Source organism: Podarcis bocagei, assembly GCF_964188305.1.
Source record: "Podarcis bocagei genome assembly, chromosome: 4".
NCBI classification, from domain to species: domain Eukaryota; kingdom Metazoa; phylum Chordata; class Lepidosauria; order Squamata; family Lacertidae; genus Podarcis; species Podarcis bocagei.
Window position 1 is genome coordinate 71,426,923 of NC_138128.1, and position 26,099 is coordinate 71,453,021.

Here is a 26,099-nt window from a genome sequence, read left to right on the forward strand (position 1 = left end):
TCCGGTCCGCTCTAGGCCAGCGGAAGCCTCCACTCTGTGGTGGGGGGGCGCGAGCGCGGCCGGCGGCGCGCGGTGATGACGTGACAGGGCGCGTGCGGCGGCGTTGTTGTCAGTGGCAGCTCAGGTGAGCGGTGGGTCGCCCGGTGAGGAAGAAAGAAGAGTGTGGGGGGTGTATTTTCGTGTATACAAACACAAAGGTAGATAGTCTGTTGATTATACATGAGCCGCTATGTGTATGTGTATTGACATAGAAAGGGGCGGTGCTTTTTTCTTTTCATATGCTTTGTTGGGGCACTTTGCAAACAGGCAGTAGTAGAGGAAATTCAAAGCGACTTCACTCAGTCACTCAACGGCTAATCGGGCTGGTAAGCTGAATGGAGAGCGGGCTAATGGTTTTTTTGTATGTGTCCAAATGATAACATAGATGAAAAAAATATCCTCTCCGGCTTTTAAAATTTAGAGGTTTCCTTATGGCAGATTCTTGTCTCTGGGACTCTTCTTGCTGTTTTGGAAGTCAGGGGAAAATTGATTAAAAAGTGCTCCTTATGAAATGTCTGGATATACCTGTCCTTGACCTAGTCAGAAAATTAGGAGCATGCACGTTCTCTCAATAAAAGCTTGACTTGTTAGAAACTGAGATATGAAAGCTAGGAGCTAAATGGCACCTTAAACCTAGGTTATGGGCGGAACAACTGAATGCTTAGGCACACTTTTATAATAAGAATACAAAGCTGAAAATGAATGAACTGCTGCTAAAATATTATGTTCTTTTTTCACATGTTCTATTTCTTCCCTGCCTACTCCCTAATATTCTTAAGCAAGTCTCTTATCCAGTCTTAAGAGAGTAGCTGGAAGTGAGAAAGCAGAAAAAGGTCCTCTTTTCCTTCCATTTTGCAGTTTTTACCTTAAATCCTAGGTGCATTACTACTCCCAGAGCTCAGAAACAGTTCACCCTAATGAAATTCCTTGTTGCAAAATGCGCCTAGAACAATGGGAGTTTTGAACACTGCTTGAAGGTGCTGCCAGCATTTTCAGTGTGGTGTGTGTTGCAGGAGTTCTTATTGTGCTTGTGTAAATGGTCTTGAAAGATTTATTTCTAAATGGTGCTTTTTCAGGAAGTACAGAATGGAGAAACTGAACCTTGCAGCAACGGAAGATGCAGTGCAGTACCAGTTGTTCTTAACACATGAACCAGAAGACCCTGCGCACTGTCAAAAAATTCTTCAACAATACATTGAAAGAATATTAGCACACCTTGCACCCATGCTGGTTTCCTATATTTGGCAAAGCCAACCATTTAATCTGAAGTACAAACCTGCCAAAGGTAAAGCTATTACATTTGCTATATTCTGTTTTGATGTTTGTGAATCTAGAGCAGGGTCTCCCAATTCTGTAAGAAACAATAGAACATGCAGGTAGTGATTCTGTAGCATTATACAGGCTGTCTTGAGCTTTTATACTGAATTATCATGATTTATGCTGACCCAATTGGACACTAAACAGTTATTCTGTGCAACATTCTGAGCAGCAGAGTAAATTTTTGTTCTGATCATAATTTTATAATGAATATTGGATTACCTGAAAATTGTCGAATTTTTGCCATACTGGATATTTCTGTATGGTTTTTGAGGCCCTTATTTAAATGTTTCCTATGCTCTTAAAACTATGTTTATTTTTCTATTATTATTCAGAAATGGCAAAGTCTAGTTTCAATTATTCAGAAAAACGCAAATGAACATAAATCTCTTAGCCGAATGATCAGCCTTGTTGTAAGAGAAAACTGAGCTCCCCAAGCCTTCTCTTATGACTTCAGGTGTAAACTGTTTTGTTTTGATTACATTTCTATCTACTTCTAAAATAGAATACAAATTGGTTTTGTTAGAGTAACCATCTATTATTTACATTGTGTTTTGCAAAGAGCAGTTTTGACAGAGCCCTGTCCCAAGGAGTTTACAATTTTAAAATAGACACTTGGGGGAGGGAGAAGATGGAGGCAATGGCAGCATAGGATAAGATCATACTCTGAACTTCAGTGAGTATACTTTGGCTGGATTGCTATAAGGTATTGGGAATAGAGGGTAATTTCAAAGGCTGTCTGGAAAATAGTCTGGTGGTAATATACTGTAGTCTCATTTCCCCTTCTCTTTTTTAGAACATATACCTGCTCATATTGGTGGTCTCACAAAGTTTGGGGATAATATTGAAGATGAATGGTTTATTGTATACCTTATCAAGGAAATTACAAAAGAGTTTCCAGAATTAGCAGCCAGGTACCTTTTCATTACCAATTTTTACATTCAGTAGCTTAAGCTAAAATTGTGCATGTTTTCTATATGTTAAACCATTAGATTTATATTATACTAGTTTCCAATGGAGGAGGGTATTCAGTAAAGAGTGGGCCATAGTTTGATTACATCCAAGTAATTTATAGATTTTCTTTCATTCTTGCTAAATCAGGACGAGAATGTTTTATGTTTACATAGGAGTAAAGCTGCAGTCCTATACACATGTGCCTGCGTAAGCCCCATTGAGTTCTGTCATTATTTTCCATTTCAATAGGGTGGACGATAACGATGGTGAATTCCTTCTGATAGAAGCAGCTGACTTCCTTCCCAAGTGGTTGAATCCTGAAAACAGCTGCAATCGGGTAAGAGAGATTTAAGTGTGCCAGCTACCATACCAGTGCTAAACCTATGCCTGTGTTTATATGGGCTATGCTTATTTAACCTGTTCAAAATGGTTTTATTTTTTCCCTGTGCTGCCTCGGAAGTGTCCCCCACCCTCCAAAAAAAGTGGCTCAAAATGCTTTCAATGTTCATCTTACAGAAATACAATGTTGAAGACTTTTAACGTTGTGGGATTTCTGATACTTTTTCCCCTGTAAACTATTATAAATTGTGAATCTGTAACTTGGATGAAGTACTTTCAGACTTAGCAAAGAAATGTATGTTTTTGTCAGGTGTTCTTTCATTGTGGGGAATTATGCATAATTCCATTGCCAAAAACTCCTGAAGAAGAGACCTTATTACCTGCCATCAGTCCTACAATTCCTCAGGCGCTGAAGTTGCTATCTGCCCATTCTGGTGGCTTTGTAGCTGCAAAATCTATTAGAACAGCAGTATACAAACGCATCAATGGGTAAGTGACCTGATCTGAAAAAAATGTTTCTATTAGAGTGTCTGGAATGCTTCACATACTGCTTAGGTGTCCATGCTATGGTATGTTTTCTATGATAAAGGCATGGGAGTTTTCTCTAGGCTTCCTCTCAGTGTTGCTGTTTGTTGCATGTTCTGGACAGATGTCTAAACAATATTATAATGGAAGGTCTGTGTAACCATTGACATCCAGGGCTATGCTCACACCTAGCTTGTGCAAAACAAAAAACAAAAAAAGGAGAGGTGGAGAAATACATTGCTAAAATCTGGCAACTCCAGTCTTTTAGTCATTTGTCTATGAGAAAATAGCATTAGCAGATTTTAACACAGAGTAGTGGCTCCCCCCCCCCTTCAAGAGCAGACAAATTATAAATGATACTGAAGCAAGAGTCTCTTTGAATAGAAAAAAAATTTCAAGTCACATGGGCTGCAGCCCAATACTAACTTGGGAGTAAGCCCCATTAGACCCACCTGGGTAATTGTAGGGTTTGTGGAAGTCTGGGAGAAAACAGATTTTTCTTTGACTCTGTCCAGACTTTGAATATATCCGACCCTGTGGATAGGCTTGGAATTTTCCAGTTGGATTTTATAAATATATTTTGCTACCTTAAATCTGACATACAGATGTATGTTTCTAGACCAAAGGAGAGAAATTACCTTCATATAAACAAGGTTTATACGCTCAAACTATGTGTCTTAATCAGCATCTTGTTACAATTTTGTTCCACAGGTATCCTGAGCGAATCCAGACTTTCCTTCACCGAGCTCACTGTTACCTTCCAGCTGGTATTGCAGCAGTACTGAAGCAATGTCCTGCATTAGTATCTGCAGCAGTCCAAGCTTTTTATCTGCGAGACCCCATTGACTTAAAAGCATGCCGCATTTTCAAAATATTCCCTCCAGATACACGCATAATGACTTCAGTAAGTGATGATTCTATAAGTCCCATCATGTGTGCTTTACATAAGGTTTTAAATGGGCTTTCATACCATCTTTTTGCTTTGTATAAGACGAGCAGAAATGCAAAAATGATTGAAACTGCACCGATTGAAATCTACTTTTGTGAGAAGCATTAATTTTCTGCCATGGTTTAATAGAACAAAGAAAATGTATGAAAATAGAACATGAAAACATGAAATTGGCATGGCCCAGGATCAAAAGAGTCCTGTGGTTTTTTCATATCTGAAGCTTTAGTGATTTTTCTTCTCTGTGTCTACTCAGGCTAAGGCTATGCTTAATGATACTCAGGGCAATGAGTCATTTTGTTAATGTGTGGGAGGGGCTGGAATAGAAAGAGAGGCCCTGAGCAGAAATCTGCATGCGGCTCTTTTGATGCTGGCCATAACATTTTATAGTGATGATGCTAATTAATAATATTATTTATTAATGAATTTATATAACATTTTGTAACAAAATGGGCTTTTGAGCAGTTTTTGAAGTATAAAAACCAGTTACACAAATATAAAATTATCTGTAATTCAGGTTAAAACCATTCCATTAAAACACAGCAATTAAAATGGGAAACTCAGGTTGCATGATCAAGGGAATCACTGTGTAAGCAGTTGTGTCTTCAAAAGTCAGCAGAATGCCATTACAGATCGGGTCTCATATTTTAGCAGGGAGTACATTCCGTAACAGCAGTACCACCAATGAAAAAGCCTGTCTCTGTGTTACCATCAGCTGATCATAATCAGACCTCAGCATCTAACTGATATACAGTACTGTGGCTTAAGCTTTACAGGCTCATGTTACTCAAATTCATCTTAGTGCATCTGATGAATCAAGCTGTGGGTTATCAAACATCATGAGTCATTAGACAGGAAGTCCCCAATGTATCAAACAGTATATATTTGGAAAACCTTGTGTGTGTTTTTCCAGTTTCCATAATGCTTGAAATACTAGTCAAGGTACATTCAAATGAAGCAGCTGCAAATTTAATAAAATGTTGTGATCATTTCAGGTTACTTTTACGAAGTGTCTGTATGCACAGTTGGTTAAACAGACGTTCGTACCAGACAGACGAAGTGGATATTCATTGCCTCCTCGTTCACATCCTCAGTACAAAGCATATGAACTAGGCATGAAATTGGTAAGCCTGTACTTGATATTTCCTCACACAAAACTTTTGTTTGGCTTCATTAAGAACTCTCTGGAGACAGTTTTGTGAAGATTTGGTATTGTTTAGTTTGAGAGATTTTCTATCTGTGTTACCAAGAGGGTTGCAAACGTGTTCCTGATTTCAGTGAATGCTTGCCAGTTTCTTATATGAAAAAATAATCTTTTTTCATTTGTTTTTAATTGTTTTTTAGCTCGTATGTTTTATTAATGTATCTAACTTTATAAGTCTGTGACTGTAATAAATCACTCCTTTTACTTTGTATCTCTTACAGGCTCATGGTTTTGAAATTCTGTGTTCCAAGTGCAGATCACCTTCTGATGATTCCAAGGAACACACGTTAAATGTTCCACTGTGGGATACCTTTCTCAACAGTCTCAAGAAAAACAATTATTTTAAGGTGAGAATTTGCAAAAATCACTTTATCATTTAACTTTGTGAATTGCAGGTCACGTGTTGCAGCTATAATGTCACCATACTTGCTTTGGGCCAGGCACGTGCAACTCCCAAGAGACAGAGATCTACTCACAGTAGAAAAAGATCAGCTGTGATCTACCCATTGTCTTTGCCAGGAGTTGTTGAGGTTTTTTTTAGAGGAGGGTTGACCAAAGGCGATCACTAAACTTCATACCGCAATCTACCTGGGACACCCCCGCGATCTACTAGTAGATCGCTATCTACCTATTGGACATGCCTGCTGGGCCATTGACCAAATTTGCATTAAGCGTTTGAAGATGAAACAAGATTAGTTCCCGCCCAGAGTCACAGACCGAAAGGAATTGTACCTTTTTCTTCACTTATACAAAGTCAACCGAAACAGGATTCTTCAGCGTCTTGGAGGGTGAATATAAGAGCTCAACTAGAAGGTTCAGTTTCTCGTAATTAATCTGTTTCTGGACTTCAGGCTATAGATTAGGAATTTGGCGAGGTGTTTAGAAATCATTTCCCAATCCGGAGAGTTATTGTGCATTATAGAGTTCATGAACCTCCGCACACATACGTTGCATTGTGGACATTTCCTTGTATACCTGTATCAGAGCAGAATGTATTGACCTGCTATTATGTTTGAATTTTGTAGGGAGAGCTGGAAGGTTCTGTGCAGTATCTCAATCTGTTGCACAGAGCAGAAAATTATTTCCAACATACTGTAATCAGCTCACAAAGGTAAGAACGCCAAGGTGGCTTATATAAATTTAGCTTAGCTTTTCTAGTTTCCTTAATTTCTGTGTATTTTCCTTACACTGGCACTTAATGTGTATGTATACTGCAAATGTAGATTATTCAGTGCTGTGAAATATTTATTTCTAACTTACAGTTCCCACTAGATTATACAATCATGGAATGAGAGAATGGTAGACTTGGAAGGGTCCCTAAGGGTCATCTAGATCAGCCCCCTGCAATGCAGGAATCTCAACAAGATTATACATGACAGAGGGCCATCCATCCTTTGCTTAAAAACCTCCAAGGAAGGAGAGTCCACCACCTTTAAGGAAGTCTGTTTCACTGTCAAATGGCTTTTATTGTGTTTCCCCTTATTTTGACTTGGTGAACATACATCCACAAAAAGAAATTGTGCCATCTGGAATTGTTGACAAATATTTTTTCTAAGAATGTACCAACACTGTGTCAAAAGTTTTCTGTTAGTCGGATTAAGACTGCCTAAACTTAGTTTATAAACACTGAACCTTAAAAATACGTACTACAAATGTGCTGAAAAAATAAGTATAGTAAACTAGTACAGTGGATAATGTCCTGCAGAGAGACTTCAACCCTTTCTAGATTTTTCACTACAGCTGGCTTCCAAACACATGTATACATACCAAAATACTCAAAATTTTCACACCCGTACACGGTTTTTCCTACACCTGTGTATGTGAAACATAGCATGTAATAATTGTGAATGTAGTGAGCTATACAACTAGAAAAGTGGTTATAAATTGTGTGTGCTCAGCAAATTTTATTTGCATTTTTAGAATTGTGTTGTCTTCTTTGGTAGTTCAGTTGCCGATAGCCCAGGTGAAGAAATTTTGAACATATTGAAAGCAACTTCCTTTAATCTGGAGGATTTTGGAAAAGAAACCACCAGCCTTCCTCCAGAAGATGGTAAGAAGAGTGAATGAAAGAGCAAAGTCACAACCCGAAAATCTTGAAGACTTTGTGCCTATTTACCATGTCTTTCTTTGCTGTGATTGTCAGATGCAACAAGTGGCCACATTTTAAGCAGCATGTATTGTGTCCTTCTCTTTCAGATGACAGTTGGTTGGAGATCTCTCCAGACACACTGGATCAAATTCTTAAGGAGGCAGCAGGCACGAACAAATCCACTTACACCTCAGAAGAGGAGGAACAGAACTATGACTTGACGCAGATCACTGAAAACATGAAGGCTTTTATATCTAAAGTCTCAACTCATGAAGGAGCAGAAATCCCATGGTATGCTTTTAAGTATCTAATCAAGTTTCTGTGTAGGTGGAGTCATTTCATTTGTTTAGTAGTTCAACTTTCCAAGCAGACATAGTGAATTCAGAGAGGCTTAATCTTCCCTAAATTTTGCATCATGGAAAAACTTTTAAGCATTTACAAAATTGCCAACCATGTCCTTTAGTTACTTTGTTAAATTGGCTCATCCGGAACTGGTTAACTGTGGCAAAAATAGGAAATGGAAAAACTCCAGAAATGCAAAACCTATTCAGAATTAGAGATGGTATAGAATCTATGGATAATACGGGGCCTGTTGAATTTGGTTGCTCTGTACAGGTTGTTTGGTCTCCTACACACACACACACACACACACACACACACACACACACACACCATTTCTCCATGAGTTTGGCAGCGGCAGCAGCAGCAAACAAAGTTTTCACACACTCAGCAGTTGATCCACCAGGTAAGGCAGATGGATTGTGTGGTGTGGCTGGCTTGTTGGCTGCAATAAGCTGGAGAAATTGGCACCAGCTCCCCTAAGCCCCCAGAGAGAGGGAAAGTACTATGGATGTGATGAGCGCAGACATTTTTCACTCATATATTTGATGGATTGGGTGGGCTTGAACACTCCCAAAAGATGTGGCAGAAAGATACAAACAGCAGGTATTTGGAATTCCTCCAAAAGGCCAGAAATATACAGGGAGAAGACCGCACAATTAGTCTGTCTGGTCAATGTGCATGACTTTAAAATACGCAGGCCCGATAAGTTAATGTTTAGATGAAGGCTGTCTTCAGTCAAAAGTCTTATTTTGAAAGACTTTGAACCATCCTGGTTGGCAAATTCTGCCAACCTTCATAGGCAGACTACGCATGGATACATGTTTTTTTCTTGAATAGTAATGTTACTGTGCTGCAACAAAAACAGGAGTTAGTATAAGCTTTGGACCGTATAACTGACTCTACCACTGTATTTGTAATTATTTCTGTGCTTTTCTGTTAATATACAATGGGCTGGGTCCAACGGTCCCTGAGTAAATCTCTGCTCCCAGAAAAGGGGAGCTGAGGTGATTTTTCCAGATTCCTTCTGAAGTCCCACCACCAGTACCCCCCCATAAAAAAAATGGGTGGGTTGGATGACTTCTTAACAGAGTGGGAGGTGGCACAAGGGACTTGAGTGGGGGAAATCTGCACAATTTGCTTTGCTGTTCCTGTTTGCAGAAGCATCCACTGGATTAAAGCTCCTTCTGCAAATAGGACTCCTTCCATTCATGGCAGGGCTCTGCTGAATCCAGCCCAATATATTCTTTCTCAAATACCAAACACCAGATATACAAAAAAGTGCAGTTACGAACTTTTTACTTTCAGGTCTTCTGCTGAGGCCTCTGTCACTTTTGATGTGGACTCATTCACAAATGCATTAGATAAAATACTGGGTGAGTTTACTGCTGGTGGTGGAAATTGAGATATAGAAGTATCTTGAAATATAAATCATGTTATCCTTTTGCCTGAATCTCTTTGTTTATTGCCTGCCTTTTACCCTAGATCCCCAGGTCAGGATATATAAACTACAATCCAATCACAAAATAAAGTATAATCAGCAAAAAGTAAAACAGCAATAATAAACGCATAAAGCAGATATAACATTCTTCCCAAAGTATTAGCAAGCAGTTTTATTGGTTATTCAAATAGATTCTCATTCTCTCTCTTTCTCCCTGGGGGCATTTATTCTATTATATTTCTAGGAGCAAATTCAGAAGAGTTGGACTCTGATGATTTAGAAGAGGAAGAAGAGTTTGAATTCCTAGACAGTGATGAAGAATCTGAGCTAAAAGCTGAAAGTCATGGGGAAACAGTATCACAGATTGAAACACCTGGAAGTCTCAGATCATACATGGATGAAATGGACTCTGAACTGGCATCCACCAATATTGGGAAAAGCTTTACTAGTCGGCCCAAAGTGGTATGTTTAACTTAGATTTCCTATCTAGGGACCATTAGGGAGAAGAAAGAAGTATGCAATCATTATGTTGTTCCAAAAAACCCTACAATTTAACCTTGCATAGTGCTTTTAACATTTGGCTGTCTCTGCCAACAGCTATGTGATTTCATTAAAGATCTCTGCATGCAAGTTAAATAAAGAATTGAAATTTCACTGTTTACCTTTTTCTACAGGTTGGGTCTGGTAAAGGATCTTCGTCCCAAGACCCTGACAGTGATTTTGAAGACAACATTGGTGCAGAGGACACTGACTTGGCACCTGTGGATATAGACTTGAACCTTGTGACTAACCTGCTGGAATCATATAATGCTCAAGCTGGACTAGCAGGACCTGCCTCTAATCTCCTACAAAGCATGGGAGTACATTTGCCTGAAAATACGGACAAAAAATCTCAATAGCGGTTCAAATGGAGAAATCTGGTTACGTGTCATAACAGAAACCCAAGAGCAGTTCTTGGATTTTTATTTTTTTACTGAGGGATGAAAGCTTTTCAGAACCCAGGAGACCTAGTATGTAACCTACTTTAAATACATGTGAGCAGCAGTTTCACTTGCTACCCTTGCAGAACCAACTTTTTTTTAAAAAAGTCATGGGTGTATACAGTATAAGAAATTAAGAAGGAGGATTGAAATTATTTTTCTATAAGACTTTTTATATTCAATAAAAGGCACATAAATGAACTTTTTTATGCTGTAATTTTGGTACTAAAAATATTAGAAGGGCGCAGAGTGCTTCTGCAAAGACAGTGCAAAAGATCAAAACACCACCTCTACCCTTTTTTCGCTTACTAGTTGTAATAACTGGAAATTTGATTATCTTTCAGTGCCGCTTTTATATTTATCTCCAATATTAGATAATTCGCCATTCAGTGGTTATTCAGGAAAAAGCTTTCTGCATATATCGGTGTGGTTAAGCAGTTCAGAGAAGGCAACATTAATCTGTTGAGCTGATCGCGGCTGTTAAGGGTTTCTTTGTGTTCTTTGTACAGATATATTTTCTGTGTGCCTGAACAGCACTTGCACTAGGATTGACCTTGCTTGCCAACATTTAGGCTGCCAGTAGCCTATTTTACATAAGGAGTCAATTGTAGGTTGAAGTCCTGATGCAGCTGAGTCAGATCTGACTTCTGTCTCAAGTCCTAAGTGTATCCCTTTTGAACTGGCTTTCATCTTCCCCATCTGCAATATGAACAAGTTGATTTAATAAGTTGCCCAATGGTGTCATAATCTCTCCAGCTCGTGAAAGTAAACTAATTTCAAATGAAATAACTCACCGTCTGTTAAAAGTGATGATAAAACCAAGCCAGATTACTGCCTTTTCTTCAAGCTCTTTTTTCTCCATACAAAATTAAATAATTGTAGTGGGGGAAATGTTTTTCTTTTCTCCATTATAGTTTGCATTAAGTTTGTTTTTATTGTCTTTCCAACCCCCCTCACTGTTAAAACTCAACTTTGACGTAGGTAAACATTCAAAAACAGCTGTAGGCAAAAAAAAAATGATGGTTCTAGAACAGCGTTTCTCAACCTGTGGGTCCCCAGATGTTGTTGGACTACAGCTCCCATCATCCCTGAGCTCTGGCCTTGCTAGCTTGGGGTGATGGGAGTTGTAGTCCAACAACATCTGGGGACCCACAGGTTGAGAAAGGCTGTTCTAGAATGCTCTTGTCGTCTTTCTGTCCTCAAGTAGTTACTGGAAGTATATTTTAATTTTGATACTGCTTTTCCATATCCGTAAGTTATACATTATGAAAGTTTACAGCTGAAGGGACAAACTGCATCCTGAAGTGGGGCGGGGGGTGTCTCAAGTGCAATGTTGCTTCCTGCCTTCACGTGGTTCCATGTCACAACTCATTTGCGTTTGTGGGAACAGTGGAGAACTTAAATCTTCAACTGTTTTGTCCAGGAGTGGACTCTTGATTCTCAGCAGCCCCAGTCACTATGGACAATGGTCAGGTATGATGGGTATTGCAAGCCATGAACAATGAATGGACTACAAGTTACTCATTCCAATTTATCAGCTTTCTGAAGCGTAAGGTTGCCACCAACTATCAGTAGCTTCAGTAGTTGCTACTGAAAATGGGTGGGTGAAAGGAGAAATTACTTTTCCCACTAAAGAATGACTAGCTTTCAGTTGTACCATGGAAGCTAAAAGCCTTGGCTCCCAAACAAATAGCTCCCGAATGATTGAAACCCATAAATGAGTGTTCCGGTTTTCGAACGATTTTTGGAAGCCAGACGTCCTGCAGCCAATCGGAAGCCATGCTTTGGTTTTCGGGTGGTTCCAGGAGTTGAACGGACTCCCAGAACGCATTCTGTTTGAAAACCAAACCACTGCATTTCCTTTTGTAAAATGGAATGTAGGGGTCTGTTTACATGGTTCAAGTTTTACTGTAAATATGATCACCCTGCCTGAAGTATTTTCTTCTGACTTTTCTATTAAGTACCAATAAGTATCTGCTTCTGGCCTTTCTCAAAAGAAGGAATATATCAAAACATTTTACCACAATAGGAGGAAGTACTGACATTCATTGCTAAGCTTCAAATCCACCCTTCTCTTGGAACGGAATACATCCCTAGAGGGGGGAGGTTATGCAAAAACAAAAACAAAAAAATAGGAGTATTACAGCTGCTCATAACAACTCTCAAGATAGCTAAAATACTTGCAGTCATTTGCTAGTCTTTCAACGTGCATGGAAAATTAGGGCATGCGCTACCTTAAACATGAATATCAATTAAAATTTATCAAACATCTATGGTAAAGAATGGACAATTGCTCCCAAACTTAAGTATAGGAGGTCGTGGATGAAAAGTGTAACATTTGTTGAGGCCAAAAGAAGCCATCCACTCGACTTTGGTTCCAAGAGTCTCATAAGGTCTTTTTCAGAGAGTGGCAGGCCCCAATACAGAGTTCTGTTGGGCTGAAACATCTATTGAACTTTCCTGAGGAAAGGGCAGTTGCTGTGCCTTCCACATTTTGACTGATAAGCAGGCTCTTGAACTGAATGTGACCTCTATATAACTGTCTGAGTTTCCATCTGGAACATTTAATTAAATAAGCTGTTGAACCAAATGGGTGCTTCAACCGCATTTATCACTGCAACCTTATTCCAGCTATATTTTTGCAGCATTTTTGAACAAGAAAACAGTCGAGCACTCTGACTTGGAAGCAGTATATGGGCAATATTCCCAGAAAGAAGAAATCTGGGCTGATGGAATCCTTTTTATTTGCAGGATGAGAGTGTTCTACACAGACAACGCCCAGGACAGGAAAAATTGTGAACTACCATAGGGAAACAATGAAGCAAATAATAATAATAATAATAATAATAATAATAATAATAATAATAATAATAATAAAATAGTAATAATAATATAATAATAATAATAATAATAATAATAATGATGATGATGATGATGATGATGATGGTTTGGTATATCAGTTCCTTAAAAGAAGTAGGAAACAGTTCAAACCTCAGAGAGCTTATAGTAATAGCAGTAAATACTAAGAGCCGCATTCTGAAGGCAAGTCTAACTACTTTCTGCCAGGAAGATGGAGTTCAGTTGCAGGCTGTCACAGAGGAAGTGAAATAGAAGATGAGAGCTGAATGCCTTTACTAAAGTGAACTTTACAAATAACTGTAGAGTATTCGTTTTTCAGCTGCCGGCTGACTTCAAACTGTTTAGAAGTTTGTACAATTAAGCAGCATATAAATGTCACTAAATAAAATAAATAAATCACATTTCTGGTGGCGTAAGCTTTTGAGAGGCTTTTGTTTTTAATTGGAACTTTGGCATTGTATCTAGCAAATAACTTTAGAAAACATCGGGAGAGTCTTTAGACCAGAGCTTGCCAACATGTCACTGGCCATGGGATCCATGCCCCTCACTCCTTTTCCCACTGAATTTGGGCCTGAAATACTCATTGTTGCCAACAGCAGAGGCTGTGGGGTGGGTGGGTGGGTGGGTGCGGTGCCCACAACAATTGCAAATCATAGAATCAAATGTGCTCATGAGCCCGACAAGACCAGCAACCATTGCTTAGGGTCAACTCTGACTTACCAGTTATACTCCAGAAAAGCACTTGGGAATGATTCCCATCAAGAACTGTGAAACAATGAAAGCTGCAGGGAGGAGCCACTGACCCTTAGCAACATCCCCCCCCCCTTACAAACCCATCCAGGTGATATATATACACCTTCAGGATCTGACGGACAAATTCTTTAGCCTCAGGCAAAAGTGTGAAATGGAACCACCCTCTCCACCTATAAATGTCCTGCAGAAAATCTTAACATATGGAGTCACTGAAATTAAAAGGCCAACTGGCACTCGGATATTTACCTGGAGCAGTAAATGATTGAATAAGTGTCTCTAAGTAGGCACAGGACCTTGCTTTTTGACCCATTCCTGAATCAGCTGATGGGCTATGGCTTGCTTAGGTGGCACCCAAAATGAGAGGTTGTCATCTTTGTCTTTGGAAGGTTTTGGGTTCCGCCCAAGAGCCTTCACCACTTCCCCATGGCTGAACCACTCGGCAGCTTCTAGCTCCTGTCTGTTGATATTAATCTGCAAATGAAAAGTTTTAAAAATAAAAACAGCAGCATCATAACGAAAGCTTAGAGTAGTGTTGTAGTTAACAGACAGGAAGCCTCAAGTACCAATCTCGCCCCTGTCACACAATCACCTGGTGGCTAGACAATGGACTCCTGCCTCTCTCCCCAATCAATGTGAAGTTAATAACAATAACCTATCTTAACAGCAACTCCTGCAGCCTGGCTGGTGCCAAACATATTTCTCTGCTTTCCTTTGGACCACATCAGCGAGACCGAGAGGGGGTCTTGTCATATGAGCAGCCCAGGACCTCCATACACACTGTCCAGGCTTGCACCCCAGAAAGGTCACTTCAGTGCTGCTAACACAGCAAGTTGATCTCACCCCCAGAGGCACACTCCATTGTCTCTCGAGCCAGACAGATGCCAACAATGACAAATATGCATGTGTGTGTGTGTGTGTGTGTGTGTGTGTTTACACACATATCTATTACAGTCAACTATTTACGACAGTGAAAATAACTTTTGCTTGTCAGGCTGCTTGGACAGACAAACAGGGCTGGGAATACGAATGCACCTTCCTGCTCTCCAGAACTGTTTTCAGTAGTCAAAACCACAGAAGAACCAAGACGGCGAAGGATTTTACGTCACTGATCATATACATTTAGATAAGCCAAATCAATAAAGCTTGGTTTGCTAACCTTGGGTCCCCAGATGTTGTTGGACTACAACTCCCATCATCTCCAGCCAGTTTAGCCATTGGTCAGCGGTGATAGGAATTGTAGTCCAACAAGGCAAGTGGATCAAATGAAAGATTCCACCACCACCTCCTTACCTTGCTCTGTTGCGGGTTCACCAGGGCATGGCAGCCAATCATTAGTGTGCTGCTTGGGAATGGCCAATGCTGAGATGCAGAATAGCTGACAGACTCCACCTCTAACCCCACCTCTTCAGCCACTTCTCGCCGGAGTGTCTCTTCCAGAGTTTCACCTTGGGAGTAGAAAGAGTCTCTAAGGGCAGCATTGTATCCTGAGAGAAGGCTTACAAGTTTTCTTTTGAGTAGGCATGAGGATATACCTCACAATAAGCATTTCTTGTTTATGCTTAATGGATTTCCAGCCCACCTTTTAGGTTAAATGCCCTATTTTAACACAGTTCAAGCAGGGTTGGTCAAGCATAGTCAACCAACTTTTTTTTAATCATGAAGGCTTGACGCTGGTGGTGTCTGAAGAGGTGGCTTGCTACCTGGTGGTAAAACTGCCTTTGAAAAACCAGAATTTAATAGTTGCTTACTGTTACGTTTTCTTCCTAAATGAAATGCAAACTCGTCCCTGTTGAGTTAGGATAAAAACCAATGACAAGAACTGTTCCCTGAATTGTTCACATCTTTGAAAAGCCTACCTAACATTGTTAAGTCATAATAATTTATTGCAAGTCTTTAAAAAGTTAATTCACTATTTCATAATAGCAGTTAACTTACTTGTTTTTGACAAATAAACACAATGATCAAACTTGGTGATAATAAAGATAAATAAAAATGCTTGATGGGACAGCTGACCAATTTATTTATTTTTTACTGGTCAAGTGCCCAACTAAGTTGGAAGAGTTGAGACTTGATCTTAACTATGTATTCTGGCAAGTGGAGAATTTACTTGGCTGGTGGATTGCTGGAGAGCCACTGTAAAAAGTGACTCTGGTGTTTTGGATCAAGCGAACCAACAGAACAGGGGACTACCAATGGAGATACACATGTTTCCTTTACAGGCTGGTTTCCCTCAGTACTTTAACAGAGCTCCTTTCTTCAGCTAATCTTTATCACCACCAGCACTAACTGCTAAATGCTGAACACGGGAATCTAAAATGGCAGAATATGGCTTCCTTCTCATATCTACTTGCACCTTTTTCAGACTTCATCTTCAGCAGGAAAAATGCTAGAGTAATGAAGTTCCTTCAAGAAATCCATTTTGCTTTTATGGTATTAATCCACTTTTACCTTTGAGCTGCAGCTCTTACAGTACTGTGCTATTTGGACCAATGGTGTGACACAGTAAAAGACAGCTGTTTTCATGAGTCCTAAAGCAGGACTCAGTCCAAACACCAAGTTAGGCCAAGCAAGGAACCCAATTTGGCCTGCAAAGCTGTTTTCCCCAAACCAAGGCTATGTACCCCACACCTGACATCATACGTGACATTAATTGAGGGGCAGGTAGAGACACGGTTGGATTGCCTGTGCAACCAAGTTTCTCAAGGAGAACTCAATCACATAACCACTCCCTGAAGAAAGCAGGCTTTAAATCACTGCCCATCCAGCACTGATGCTGAAAATATAATTGCAAAAAGCCTAACACAAGTGTTTTTCAATTTGCAAAATGTCTAAGTCCATCAAGGTACTTCAAGAGCTGACTCAATTATTGTTAGTTTCAGCGTAAGTGCAATATAGCCATTAGTTGTTGCTTCCCCAGGTTAGTAAGTTACGTGTCAGACAATGAGCAAATTCTTGTTAGGTTTCCCACAACTCATCACATATCATCTCTGAAGTAAGCAAGTTTTCTACCACATGCTATGAGGTAGCAGGCCTCTAATTAGAATATTGTGCATGCAAACTTAACAGTATGGTGTCACATGTTTCCTTACCTATATCACAGAAGCCAGACAGAGCACTGTACATCCCTTTAGGAAAAGATGCTTGCCGTACGAGAAGGCATCGACTCCCATCAGACACCAAAGTAATAACGACTGGAGACATCTTTTTATGTTAAAACAAAAAGCCAATGAACAAGAAATTAAGAGAGGGATCAGACCTGCTGATTCCAATATGGAGTACAAACTGCAACCACAGGAGTGGGATGTGTGAAAAATGCAAGCGACCACTACAAAGGCCCCCACACTTACACTTTCCTGGCTGTTATGGGCAGACCCTGGAGCAAAATAATTGGCAGTTCAGAAGACAGGATCCTGCTGCGGACTTTGGCACCATCCCGACTATCAGGGTCCACCTTAGTGCTCTTGCGGAAACAAGAGATGTGGAATGCATCTCTGTCTCTTTAAAACTTTTTCAAATAGCAGCTATGCAGGTGGGGTGGGGGGCTGGGTGTGTTTGAAGATGCTAGGATTGGGATCCAATCCATGGTACTGGGGAATTCTGAAGGAGGGGGCCTTGATGGTTCCCCTAGAGAAGCTTGTCTGACACCTTCACTAACATATTTCAGGCACCAGGCAAAGACTTCTCTGTTCCCTCAGGCCTTTGAACACCATCTTAATCCTTTACAAATATTGAGAGTGACATTTTTATGGCTCAAAATAAAAAAATTCCTTCCAGTAGCACCTTAAAGACCAACTAAGTTAGTTCTTGGTATGAGCTTTCGTGTGCATGCACACTTCTTTTTATGGCTTTTATGATGGTCAGAAGGTGCTTTGTCCTTTTAGATTATTTTAGCTGTTTGTGATCAACTTTCTCTGTACAGTTTTGGCTTCCATATTATTTGACAACAAGCAACAACAACAATGCATACTATGATTACAATTAATTGATTATTTTGTTTTCGTTTTAATCACGGTAAATGGTTCAATTGTACATCGCCCAGAGAGCCCAGGTAAATGGGTGTCCAGTGAATATAATAAATTCCTGCTCCTCTCTTGGCAACCTTTCAAGGACCATGTACCACCTGTGAGGGGAACCAAAAGTAGGTGGAGCACTGGATGCAAATTTTACATTTGTACAGTTGGCTAGTTTCTAGATACACCCACACACCCTTCTCTGTCCCCCATCCAGACAAGCAAGAGGCATGATCAGAGTTCAAAGACACATGCCAACTGGACAAAAATATTTGAGGGTGCCCACCTGTGGGTAATAGATTATTTCACTGCTCTGACAAACCCGTTTGCTTCCAGCCAGGTTCTTCACTGTGAGCTGTCCTGTTTTCCCACAATACTGGTTGTTATCATGCCAACGAAGGAGAGCCTTAGCCTATAAACATCAATCAGGTTATGAAGAACACTGAGAGGATACGAACGGCAACCCATTTGTTAACACACCCATCAAAACTTGGTTTATAAAATAAGAACAAATTGCTCCAGGAAATGCATATTTTCTTTCCATATGGCACAGGTGTGAGGAATCTTTGGCCTGCCAGATGTTGCTGAACCACAACTTCCATTATCCCTAGTCATTGGCCATCTTGGGGGGCTGAGAGAAGTTGTAGTTCAACAACATCTGAAGGTTCCAAGGTTCCCCACACATTCTCTAACAGTAGCACAACTTCTAACAGAAAACCCTCAGGTCAAGTAGGCTAGGCAGAGGCTTGCCCAAGAATAACCACTGAGCTTCATGGATGAGAAACAGATTTGAGATTCCCACAACCAAACACAGCACTCTAGACAATACACCATGCTAGCCCTGTAACAAAAGGAGCCACGCACCATCTTCTTTGGCCTCCGTGTCCACTTGCTCTCAGGAGCGGGCTTCTCAAGCCGGGGGTTTATAAAATCAGAATAAATTACTCCCCAATGGATTGCTTTCCTTAATCACCACTGCAGCCCTTTGAGGGCTTTATTGTCTTCAAGAGCCCACTTTGATGCCCCTCAAGTAAGAGCATCACAACTGTGGAGTGTATGGACATCTTTGGTCCTGGACAACCCAATTGCTCCATTAAGAGTTGGTTCTCCCGCAGTGTGGTGAATAAACAACAGCCGACACTGCCGTGGGCTGGGCACACTTCAACCAAAAAGATAAAACCATTTCTTGAGGACTTTGATGTGGTAAAGTGAAATATGGGAACCAGCCCCAAACTGCAATAAGTATAAGAAGCGGTTCAGTTTCACCCTCCCTCTTACATCAATGTGTTCTACATAGGAAGCTGCATAATAGTGAATCAGGTCCGTCTAGCTCAGTATCTTGTATACATTGACTGGCAGGAGGTCTCCAGAATTTCAGGTAGGGTTCTCTTCAGCCCTGCCTGGAGATGTCAGGAAGTGCTCCTAGGATGCTAAGCCAATGTTCAACCACCTAAGGCAGGGGTGAGCAACCTTTTTCAGCCGTGGGCTGATCCACTGTCCCTCAGACCATGTGGTGGGCCGGACTATATTTTGAAAAGAAAAAAAAAAGAACGAATTCCTATGCCCCACAAATAACCCAGGGATGCATTTTAAATAAAACACATTCTACTCATGTAAAAACACGCTGATTCCCGAACCATCCGCAGGCCGGATAGAGAAGGCGATTGGGCCGCATCCGGCCCAAGGGCCTTAGGGTGCCTACCCCTAACCTAAGGGATTGTGTGGTGGAGTCTCTAGCAGCAAGTGGCAGCCTGTCTCACTATCACAGAGGGGCAAGGCATGACAGGCCCCAGGTTCTTTGGCTAAAAATATTCGGCCCACTCTGATCAGGGTCTCTGAATGTCATTGGGTCAGCTGGGCTGTCCTGATAGCAGGCAAATGGGCCTACGGTGATGGAAGGAGGGTTGGAGGAATGAGGCAGAGATGATAAGGCTGGAAGGACATTTGTGAGGAGAATAAAAAGTGGGAGAGAAAAATGAGTTCACAGGGCCAGAATCTGCAGAGGTAAGAAAATCTGGATTTTCAGCTTTCTAACAGTAATATAATATCCAACACAAGCAGTCTCTGTGTTTACACGTAAAATCCTACCGTGGAAATCAAACTGGCATCTTCTTCTTCTAACTGGAAGAAAGCTTTCCTCATTTCCCCAAATGATCCATTGAGTTCAGCTTCAAGGGCAGATCTTTCCAAGGATCCTGAAATTCAATAAATCTGTGGGAATTGGATATCTCAGTTACTACCCCTACCCCCACGTACCCCCATGCCCTTTGATCTATATCAATAGCACATAATTATGGCACTGTAGCTGATAATAATAATAATAAATTTAGTATTTACACCCCGCCCATCTGGCTGGGTTTCCCCAGCCACTCTGGGCGGCTCCCAGATGAGACTGCTGCTGTCACACAGGCATCAACGTCATCTCAAAAGCAGTATATTCTTACAAAATGAAGACGCATTAGGACAAATCGACTTCAGTGAAAAGCGGGTGTGAAAAATATAGGCCTGTATACAAGTTTGAAGGTGACACCATATTATTCAGGATGGTGAAAGGGCAACTTTTCTGCGAAGTGTTCCAGAAGGATGGCTCCAAATTGAGTGAGTGAATGGGCACCAAAATAAGAAATCAAATTCAATACAATTAAGCATAAAGGGATGCACATTGGGGCACATTATTGGGGGCTGAAGAACTGGCTATCTCCCACCTTGGGATTAGAGCTGGATATATATGTATTGTTATGGGTTGGGGAGGTCAGTCTGGATGATATCCTTGGATCCCTTCCAGGCCTGTGATCCTGTATCCGGTGAGGCTTAGAATCTAGTAGTAGAACAGGCTGCTGAACTTCTCAGACAAGTTTCCTTGCCTTCAGTGTTTCTCATACTTGGGTCACCAGCTGTTGCTGGACTACAACTCCCACCATCCCTAGCTAGAAGGACCAATGATGAGGGATGATGGGAGGTGTGCTCTCATCAGCATCTCAACTAAGCAATGGCACTCTCCAAGGAGGGACGTGGATAGGCTTCCTTGCTCCCTGCACTTGGCTAGATGCCACCTCATCCTAGGTTAGAAGAACAATAGCCAGAGTTGTGTCTGGGAGTTTGCTGGCTGGCACTGGAAGCTGGAAACCTAATCAAGAAGCAAGATCTGTTGGGTTGTTAATGCTGTGAGCCCCTCCATCCTATGTTCTTTCTGTGTGTGTAAACAAAGCCACTTATCCTAAAAATACCACAGTCGCCACTGAACTTCATTCCAAGGAAACTGAACCCTGGGTAAGTGCAGGAACCCCTGCAGTCTTTCGCTGCTCAGAGATTCGGGTTGCATGCAACAGTATACAAAAGGTCATTCTAACCTAGGTCCAAAGCAAAATACGGCCTGCACTCATTTGAACATCCAACCAGCATGGAATCCTCTATCTTTTCTTCGCTCTGTCTGAACTTCTCTAGAATCCTCTTAATTTCTGAAAACCAGACAAACAGAGGAAGAGGAAGTTTAGAAAGGCACATCAGCACAACATTGGTTAACATTTCTGTAATCTGGGACAGCTGTAGGGCTGGGCGATGTCAGCTTTTCAACATTGCGATGTATCACCAGCCAAACATCACGATATGACGATATATCGCTATGTTGAAATGGAGGAGATGGAATGCACACACACACACCAAGCTAGGAGAGGGGAAGGACGAGCACCGTCTCCTTGCTCACTAGCTTCCCCAGCACCATAGTCCCTTCCCCTCAGGGCAGCCTATTCTCCAAGGAGCTGATTTGTCCTCTGGGCTCCGGTGCATTCCTGCCCAATCTGAAGTCTCCTTCACCACCCGCCCGATTCTCCACACTCCTTCACCACACGCCCAATCTCACAGCTCTTTCCTTCACACACTCACACCCTGATTTCAAGCATCCTTCACCACATGCCTGATTCTCCCTGTGCCTTCCTTCACACACTCACACCCTGATTTCAAGCATCCTTCACCACATGCCTGATTCTCCCTGTGCCTTCCTTCTCTCTCACACACCCTGATTTCAAGCATCCTTCATCACTGATGTATCAGTACATCGCCCAGGCCTAGACCGCTGTCCTAAAACAAAAGCCACAGGTATATTTTATAAATCTCTACCACAAAACCTGAAGTCGTTTTGAAATTTGTTTCACAGTTGAAAATTTCATAGGAACATAAGCACAGCCTTGCTAGATCAGGCCTGTGGCACCTCTAGTACAGAGGTTTTCAACCTTTTTGAGTCCATGGCTCCCCTGACCTACTACATTCTTTCTGTGGCACGCCTGTGGGGCTCGGAAACCCAGTTATGTCACCCCTTGCCATCAAGCTTAAAAGTTTCATCAAGGAACGCCAGGAATTTAAGTTTTATTAGAGTGCTGATACCTTCCTGCTGAAAATTTCTAACTCCTGACTTCTCTCTCTCTGCCCCCTCCCATTTAAACTCAGTGATACAGAAGCCAACCGCAGGAGAAGGAAAACCCAACGACAGACAGAGACAACAAATTTTAGGTTTATCCCTGTCCTCTCTCATCCTTCTCACTGCTGAGTTCTCCAAGGACAACACTGAGGCTGAGGTGGAAGGAAGCGGACAGGCAGTGCTTCCCGCTGGACTGCTTGTAAGTAATAAGGCTGGCAGGTGGGGGCTGGCTGGGGGCAGACTGAGGTTAGTGAGGCAATGCCTTCTTTGCCCTAACGGACCACCTTCCACTGCTTAATCTACTGTTCTCCCAGGTTCTCTGGGAGCAGGCACTAAAAGCATCTTTAACACCTTAACAGATAGGACATTTCTCGTGAAAAGGAAGGATTGTTGCAGAATAAACTTGTTACCTGCTGCATTTAACTTTGGCGCCAGGAGCATGTTTCCTTTCTCTTGCAGTAAGGGAGAGTAGTTGTGAAACAGGAAGAAAGTTCCCAAGTTAGAGGCTTTCCTGCAAGCATCATCATTGTCTTTTAGCTCGGACATATACCTGCAGGTTGAAAAGGATCAGAAAGTGCAGCACATGAAGAAGACTAACTGTGCAAGCCTATGCATCTGTTCCTACGGTATTTTCTCCGGGCGAGTTTTCCACTGCAGCCCAACATGTAATTTCCTTACTTACTTCTACGCAGAAGTAAGTCCATCTCAGATCAATGGGGGTTATTCCCAGTACAGTGGTACCTCGGGTTAAGTATTTAATTTGTCCTGGAGGTCTGTTCTTAACCTGAAACTGTTCTTAACCTGAAGACCACTTTGGCTAATGGGGCCTCCTGCTGCTGCCGTGCCGCTGGAGCACAATTTCTGTTCTCATCCTGAAGAAAAGTTCTTAACCCGTGGTACTATTTCTGGGTTAGCGGAGTCTGTAACCTGAAGCGTATGTAACCCGAGGTACCACTGTACAGGGAATATGGGTACAGGGCTGTATCCAAAGTATTCTGTGGCAGAACCTGTTGTTGCATTCTCCATCTTTGTGCTCCAGATACTTGTAAAAATACTGTACTGATAATACAAGGTCTATTATTGACTGATTGATTGAATTTATATCTTACCTTTCCGCCCAAACAAGCCCATGCCAGCAAACGTATCCATAATTTAGTAACAACAGCAACAAAACCCAACATTCTAAAACCTTCTAAAAACAATTACAGTGAAAACGAAAAATAGTTACAATTAAAAACATGATTCTATCCAGAGATTGCTATGAACCTTAGTCTTCAGCCACCAAATGTCTGGGTAATTAAAACAGTAAGCCGTAAAAACATACTGGAGTAATTCTAGCTTTATCCCATTAACAACAAATTCTAGCATATTGGGCTCAAATTCCCCACAGGTTAAGCATTTACCTCATTTTCTTGACATAGGTTGAATGCAGCCTGGAATACAGAGAAGAAGCTCTTCTATATCCCACTCGATAGACCAAAGTGATTACCATCTTGTGTGCCATAGCTTAAAAACAAGAAAAATACCATATTATTATAAATAAGTCATACCTATGCACAGATATACATCTTCAAGGATATATATGCACGCACGCACACACACACACACACGACTTATAATAACCCTGATGGATCCTCATTTATGAATGAGGAAAATCAACACTGTGAACCCATATTGCATTTTTGGGAAAATCAAGTTCTTTCAATATTCAATAAAAATGAATAAAACCCCAATTTACCACAAGCATGCCTTACTGCCTTTTTTCTCTCTTGTTCTTGTAAAAACTGTAAGTTAAACCATTAATGCAAACACCCACATTTTCTGTCTGCTCACCTACAGAAGGTATCATTTACAGTCTCCATTTTTTTTGCCAGTAAAACTCTTGCTACTGTAACTATGCGTGAAATGAATTTCTTATGTTCCACCTTAACTGCACCATCCAAACAGAACAGGAAAAAACAAACAGGGTGTCATAGAATCCTGTAGTACCCTCAGATCTTTACTGTCTGACAACAGACATTTGAGAAGAAACTGTACTTTGCCCTAAAAGTCACAGACAGAAGAGAGTTCAGGAACAGCTGCAGAAGCTCCAGCTCTTCCTACTTACCAGAAAAAGTCCTTATTTTCTGGTAGCTCTCCCTCCCCGTGGAATGTATTTTAAAAAGCACAAAGGTACATTAACTTTCCTTCCATTCTATCCGCCAATAATAGCTGCTGCCTGCATTACAGTTGCAGCTATTCTACCAAGCAGGAGACTAAAATGCAATCCTATGCATGTTTACTCAGTAGAAAGCCCTTGACTCCCACTAAATTTGATGGGATTTATTTATTATTTCTGTTTCTATACCATTTGCCATTCAAAATTGCAAAGCGTATCAGAGATAAAAGTATATAAAAATATTAAAAAATAAAAAATATGCAATAACAATGGAAATACTGTAACTTCAGTTGCAAGATGATTTACTGACATGCTGCAGAGTTAAGAGTATCTGATTTGGGAGAAACCCAGTATGAAATCTCTACTCAGTCATGCGACTCACTGGATCAGTCACAGCCTCTGAGCTTGCTCAGTACAGTACTTCTACAGTAGTACTACAGTAAGCGAACCAAAGTCTTCAGGCATATGCAAAAGTGGAAAGGGAGAAGCACTCAGAAAGTAATTTTTAGTTTTGAAAACAAGATGTGTTCCTTATTACAAATGTCCTATTTCTATCTGTGCAATGTCAAAGAGCATGAAGCTCTGCTCCCCAGAAAGAGTTGTACGTAAGCGGGATTTCTGTCATCAGGGAAGGAATTCAAAGTCCCAGGAAGGCTCTGTGGCGGGTTCTTCCATACCGTAAATGCTAAATCAATCACAGAGAAGTTGAACTTCAGATCTCAAAAGTACAGATTTGCTTTTTTCCTCCAAGCTGCTTTTCAGTCTTAAATCCCTGCAGGGTCAGACAGTAGTCAAGAATGACAAATGAAAGCTTTTCACTTACTGTTATATAAAAGCACACGGCAGTTTCCGTCAGCAGGAAGCATTTAGCAAACACTCCACACTGATTGGCGCTCGGTTCAGGTTGTCTATTAATCCAAACTACACTACCCATAATCCTTTGGCTCAAAATGGGCCTCTGGGAAGTGTAGTTCAACAGGTACAATTCCTTTAACAACATAACCAATAGTGGAGGTACCTATGCTGAAAGTGCTCTAAAGTGCTTACCAATGTTAGTAGGATTTGGACAGCCCCTTCCTCATTTTCCTCCAAGGTTGGTTTAAATCAGGGGTCAGCAAACATTTTCAGCAGGGGGCCGGTCCACTGTTCCTCAGACCTTGTCGGGGGGCCAGACTATATGTTGCCATGATTATGACCCACATTTTTTTTGCAAAAACCCTTATTGGGACCAACCCCAATGTTGCACAAATGTGATTTTTTTTTTCTGGGGGGGTGTTTCCTCATACACACACGCTGCTTCCTTTGCAGTTTACGAGCTGACAGTTATTATTTCTCTCGTAAGGCAGGAGGGGGGCTGAGGTAAGTGCACCATTCCTGTCAGCCCTGGAGAGCGTGTGCACATGAGTGGGTGAAAGGAAAAGCCGTTGGCCACGCTGAGTCAGGCCGGCGCCACTCAAGCAAAAATGTTCTTTTCCTCGCGTGAGGGAAGACGAGGTGGCAGCAGCTATTTACCTTTCCATGGCTCGCACCGTGTAGCTAACAAGCAGCCTCCCCAGCAGAGCGCAGAACTGCTTTGGAGTGCAGCCACCATAAACACTGGCGGGCATCACTCCCGAGGCGCCTCTGAGCCCCTGCCACTGGTCAGTCGCCGGCAGCTCCATGGTGGAAATCCGAACTGTGGCTCCCTTTCCCTCTTCCCCAGCCCAGAAGAAAATATTGCTGCATGTGCGCG

General features: G+C 41.4%; 2 protein-coding genes across 6 annotated transcripts; one reads left to right on the forward strand and one right to left on the reverse strand.

The window, feature by feature from the left end:
• Nucleotides 1–51: 51 nt before the first annotated feature.
• On the forward strand, nucleotides 52–10,372 carry ECD (ecdysoneless cell cycle regulator). The gene is made up of 14 exons (XM_081189691.1): nucleotides 52–124; nucleotides 1,116–1,324; nucleotides 2,153–2,270; nucleotides 2,560–2,647; nucleotides 2,960–3,138; nucleotides 3,886–4,078; nucleotides 5,116–5,244; nucleotides 5,546–5,671; nucleotides 6,350–6,435; nucleotides 7,268–7,374; nucleotides 7,521–7,704; nucleotides 9,061–9,128; nucleotides 9,438–9,655; nucleotides 9,868–10,372. Exons 2-14 carry the CDS (start codon nucleotides 1,126–1,128, stop codon nucleotides 10,090–10,092), a joined length of 1,920 nt encoding a protein of 639 aa, XP_081045817.1. The 5' UTR covers nucleotides 52–124; nucleotides 1,116–1,125; the 3' UTR covers nucleotides 10,093–10,372.
• A 328-nt stretch (nucleotides 10,373–10,700) lies between these two features.
• Nucleotides 10,701–25,279, reverse strand: NUDT13 (nudix hydrolase 13). 5 transcript variants are annotated; one of them, XR_014006994.1, is made up of 11 exons: nucleotides 25,191–25,278; nucleotides 23,613–23,715; nucleotides 22,620–22,759; nucleotides 21,146–21,253; nucleotides 19,884–19,990; nucleotides 18,082–18,207; nucleotides 16,875–16,986; nucleotides 15,076–15,230; nucleotides 14,032–14,256; nucleotides 12,217–12,266; nucleotides 10,701–10,872 (listed from the first exon to the last, which is right to left on the reverse strand). XR_014006994.1 is itself a non-coding variant. In XM_081189785.1 (10 exons), the coding sequence occupies exons 1-9, from the start codon at nucleotides 25,231–25,233 to the stop codon at nucleotides 14,062–14,064; spliced, it is 1,089 nt and encodes a 362-aa protein (XP_081045911.1). In that variant the 5' UTR covers nucleotides 25,234–25,278; the 3' UTR covers nucleotides 10,701–10,872; nucleotides 14,032–14,061. The 5 variants fall into 5 exon arrangements, 3 of the variants coding, with proteins under 3 accessions (XP_081045911.1, XP_081045910.1, XP_081045912.1); XR_014006995.1 differs by having other exon boundaries at nucleotides 12,195–12,266; XM_081189785.1 differs by lacking the exon at nucleotides 12,217–12,266.
• Between the last annotated feature and the right edge of the window lie 820 nt (nucleotides 25,280–26,099).